Source organism: Dermacentor variabilis, chromosome 6, assembly GCF_050947875.1.
Source record: "Dermacentor variabilis isolate Ectoservices chromosome 6, ASM5094787v1, whole genome shotgun sequence".
Taxonomy (NCBI): Eukaryota; Metazoa; Arthropoda; class Arachnida; order Ixodida; family Ixodidae; genus Dermacentor; species Dermacentor variabilis.
Genome location: NC_134573.1, coordinates 156,035,952 through 156,040,640, shown reverse-complemented (window position 1 = coordinate 156,040,640; position 4,689 = coordinate 156,035,952). Strand labels below are relative to the sequence as shown.

At 47.0% G+C, this 4,689-nt stretch overlaps 1 protein-coding gene across 1 annotated transcript; it reads right to left on the bottom strand.

The window, feature by feature from the left end:
• Positions 1-1,053: 1,053 nt before the first annotated feature.
• Positions 1,054-2,519, bottom strand: LOC142584416 (uncharacterized). Its single transcript, XM_075694564.1, has 2 exons — positions 2,465-2,519; positions 1,054-2,356 (listed from the first exon to the last, which is right to left on the bottom strand). Exon 2 carries the CDS (start codon positions 2,332-2,334, stop codon positions 1,204-1,206), a length of 1,131 nt encoding a protein of 376 aa, XP_075550679.1. The 5' UTR covers positions 2,335-2,356; positions 2,465-2,519; the 3' UTR covers positions 1,054-1,203.
• Between the last annotated feature and the right edge of the window lie 2,170 nt (positions 2,520-4,689).

Sequence of the window (4,689 nt, the reverse complement as noted above, 5' to 3'; positions counted from 1 at the left end):
GAAGGTTTTTATACATGAATCCGACGGATGCGGGTCCAGTCGTTTTGTTGGACGGGAATCAACCCGTAGAACTCATATAAACGCTAGCCGGCCGGGCTGAAGGAGAGGCTTAGCCGGACTGAACCCCCATGCAGTCGGGCAGGGTCAGCCGACTGCATGGGGGTAAGTTGACCTACACCGACCCCTTGGCAGAGCGCAAGTAAACGCGGACGAGTCGAGCTAGCCAGCTCAGAGACTTTCACGGCACCACTGAGACGTCAGCGACTTATGCGCTGGCAGTAAGAATGGTACGAGGGCAAGGAAAACAAGGAATGAGCATTGCAACCTCGTTATAACAAAAATATCAATGAAATAAAGTTGCCGCCGATGGCGGCGAAAACTGCAAGCCCTGTTTGAACGCGAGTAAATGGCAAACGAGGTCGAGTCAGGCTCAGTGTGACCGATTTCGGATTAGACGCGCACACAAGGGTAACATGTTAACTCAGCCATGATTATATTGCGCTTAGTGTTACACTGACGAACGTGAAGGACATGGCGCTCGTTAGTGTAACGCTAAGCGCGATATAGAAGTGTACGTCTACCAACTAGCCCCGTTCATTGCGTTACTAAATACATGTTAACTGATGTGCCGACCATCAATGAACCTCTTAGACGCCGTCATAGGTCACGGAGTATTAACGACACGACCATGCCGTGCACTTCGAATAACTTTGCAAGAGCATTAACAATTCGCTGCAAGAAAAGTTAGACGATCCACGGTCTACAAAAATCGTCTGTGATTCAAGATACGGAGCAGTCAACTGAAGTTGGGGCTTAGCTTTTTTTTTTTTTTTTTTTTTTCTCCACTCGTGACATATCAAGTCTCATGTTTCGCGCAGTGCAGCTGTAAGGACGCTGAAAGAAGCGACTGCCTAATACAATTGTAACACGATTTGCATTTACTGTGCCAGTGCGAAAGACAGCTGCAACGTACTCTTGGCGACGAAGCCGAAGACGTCACGCAAAAAAAAGAAAAAAAAAGAAAAACCAAGAAGCAATCAATAGGAAGCTAACTGTATAAAAACGGTTGCTTTATTGCGAGTTACACATGCAGAGCCTGTCATCGCGCAATACATATCCTAAAATGTCAATGCCGGAATGACCAAACGCGAAAGCTTATGACAGGCCAATTATTCAATCCGTGGCGGAGCGCTAGCTACGCAGCTACGATGGAAGGTGTGTCGCCTGGGAACAGCAGCTGCGTTGTGGTTGCGGCCGCCGGAAACTTTGCCGTTGACGTTGGGACGTCGTAGGTGCGGTTGCGCTGCTAGATTCGGTCGTGTTTTGGAGGCCGCCAGACCGAAACCAAATCGTGATAGTGTCGGAACCCGTAGCAGAGGTGGACACTTGCGACACCGGAGTAACCGGGGCGTCTGTGCCTGGCGTAGTGGGTAGAGCACCAGTGCGGCCGACGAGGCCGCTATTTGCGGGCGTTGAAGCAGGGTGGGTGGTAGTGGCGACAGAGTCGGCAGCAACGGTGAACGACGACGTGGCGTTATCGCTTCCGGGATCGGAAAGCGGCAGAGCGACGTCGTCGACGCCGGCAGGAACAACGGCAGACAGATTCACGAGGGGAAAAGAGCCGGCATGTACTGCGGGAACCAGGACAGGAACGGATACGACGGTCATCGGCACAGCCGGCTTTGGAATCCTTTGCGGGGTTCCATGAACGTGAATAGGGTGAACCTGGTGGTTTGGCCCCTGCTCAGGAGCCGCGTGGTTGTTGACCTGGCCACCGTGGTGGCTCTGAATAGCGTGATGGTGAGCTTGCCCGCCGTGCTGGTGCAGGTGCGCGTGGTGAGCAGAGTGTTGGTGGGATTGGTGCAAGTGAAGCTGCGACGTGCGGTTGAGCCAGAGCGATGCGTTCTGCAAGACGGTGACAACGGGGTCGACAAGTTGGTCCACGGCCGTCCTTACGCGGGACTTGAGATCAGAGAGGGCGTCCTGCGAGGCGGAGATGACCGAAGACGGCGCAACCGGTGGGGAGCCGGCTACGTTAGCAGCAGGGAGGCTGTTTGAAGGCTGGGCTGGCTGTGCACCGGACGGGCCAATGGGAACCTTGACAACTTGGCAGACGAGAACAGATACTGAGGCGTCGTCCTCGACAAGAACCTGGTGACCGTGGTCGGCGGTCTGGTGTTGCGCGCCCGGAAAGACGTGATGCTGATGGGCGGCGTGATGATGAGTAGCGGCGCCGTGCTGCAGATGATGCGACGAGCCAAAAGTCCTGGCCGATGGTGCACCCCGCACGACCATAGCGAAGGCGGATACCAAGAACAAGGCAGCCCAATGCATTTCTTTTGGTGGTGTCGGATTCCTGCGTGTAAGGAAAAGTACATTGAAAGCGAAGCAATGTTTAAGCTTCACAGCAAGCCTAGATTCCCATTAATATACAAAGCAAACAAGAACACGAAAGCATACGTACCGCTCCCTTTCCAGTGCTGAAATCCCAGGAGTGTTGCTCTTTTTCAATGTGCTGCCGTTTTATAAGCTTCTTTCGACAGGTTTGTGCACTGCGATTGGCTAAACCTTATCGCACAGTTGTATGCATCACTATCGCTTCATCGGGTCGCAGCGGTGTACGCCTCTAAGCATCGTGGACGAGAATAAGAACGTGTTTCGTGAGCTTTCTTTTTTTTTCTTTTTTTTAAGTCCACGCTAGTTTCGATGTCGGGACTTCACGTCTTTAGAAATGCCAGATATGGCATCACTCCCATCTAGCATCTGCAATAACGTCACACGACGATCGTAGAATGTCAGTCGCGGTCATCTTAACTGATACATTCCTCTCGATATATGAAACAATAATTTCAAAATTATCAACAGAGTACTTATTTCTGGCAAGCAAGCTTTATTTCTTTATATATTTGAAGCGCAACGTGTGCTTAATTACCATATTTATTGCCTGAGTGGCAAAAATACCGAGTGCAATTTGCTAACGTACGTGTTTTAATGAGCGCCGTGCGAGCTAGCAGATTTCAACGTTGTACGAAAAAGACTGCAATTATTATAATTGGTCACGCAGCTGATGTTGTGGCGGATACCGTAGGGACTCGAAAATACCTTTAAAAATCAAATCTTGGAATTTATCGGCATAAAACAATGTACGGACCAATACGCGTGCCTGAGTGATGTGTTCCACTGCAGAAGTTACTTCGAATGCAAAATGCAGACTTTACTTCGTAGCGAATTATTCCTTAAAGAGAAATAAAAAAAAGAAAAAAGAATTTTTCAAATAATGATTCCTTGTGTTCGTGCATTTTGAAGGTCGAACAACAAAAAAATAAGAAAAATTGAGTTGCTAACCGACGCACTGCAGGAAACATAGCACGGCTTGCAGCCCTGTCATTACCGGATTTCAAGGATTGCTACAAGGTAAAACAGCATTATAATCAACTTGCCTAAATCAAATTTCTCCTTATACAGCGTAATTCGTTAACATTGCGAACCTACACCGAGAATATATATAGCTGAATTCTGATCTACATCAAACGAAAATTATATCCACGCGCGATGCATCAAATTCAGCTCAACGCTAAGCGGTTGCGCAAGAATGCTTTGCCGCACAGGAGCGCCACCTCCACGCCCGCCATGTCGAAAAAAAAAAAAAAGACAGAACAAGAACCACTGCGACGCATGACATGTATGCATCTTCAGTGCCTGGATTCACACCGAACTGGTTGTGCCAACAGTTTTGCGAAAAAAAAATAATTAAATAAATAAAAGCAAATTCCAGAATTGGGCACATCCAAGCGACTCAAAGTCAGCGAATCATGTTTATTAAGGTGGTTCTCACGCCCACCTGCAGACGTAGGGGTCTGGTTTTGCATTTCTTGTGATCTGCTTAAGAGATATTCAAATGTCTCACGATATCAGCGCAGTTCATTCGTTACATGTACAGGGTTCTTTCTTTTTTTTTGTTTTAGCTGCACCAAATTTTTTAAAGATTGCCTATGGCAGATGGCACAATTATAACCTTCGATCTAAGGTGCTCGATCAGGCGGCCATCACTTCTACGAGAAATCAATATGTCCAATTGAATTATTAACATTATTACGCTAATTACTTTTTAAATTAATTATTTATGCCACATATTTCAATCTACGAATTATAGCCGCTGAGTTCGCGTGGCGTATCCACTTGGAAAGAATCCTCTCGACATCACCAGTTCCGAGATATTAATTTTCGAAGTGCCCGCCGAAATGCATTGGCGTTCCAGTTACTTTTTTTCAGAAACCACTGTTTTATGCTTTGAAGCACAAAAGTAACTGGAACACCTATACATTTCGACGGACACTTTGAAAATATCTCGGAGCTAGTGGTGTCGAGAGAATTCGTTCCAAGTGGATACACCGTTCGAACTCAGCGGCTATAATTCGTAGATTGAAATATGTGGCGTAAAATAATTAACTGAAAGTCAATTAGCCTAATTGCATTATTATTTAGTTGACCGTTCTCGCTTCTCGTAGAAGTAACGGCTGCCTCATCGAGTAATTTAGATCACGGGTTAGAATTATGCTATTTGTCATATGCAATCTGGAAAAAAGAATGGTGCAGCTAAAAAAAAATACATCTTGCACATCTGAGCCTTTTTAAATGCCTGATAGCCGGTTCACTTTCTTCGTTATAACGGGATTTTTTTCGAACTCT

Coding starts and splice junctions, on each gene's coding strand:
- LOC142584416 (XM_075694564.1), bottom strand. CDS start 2,334: ATGCATTGGGCTGCCTTGTTCTTGGTATCCGCCTTCGCTATGGTCGTG.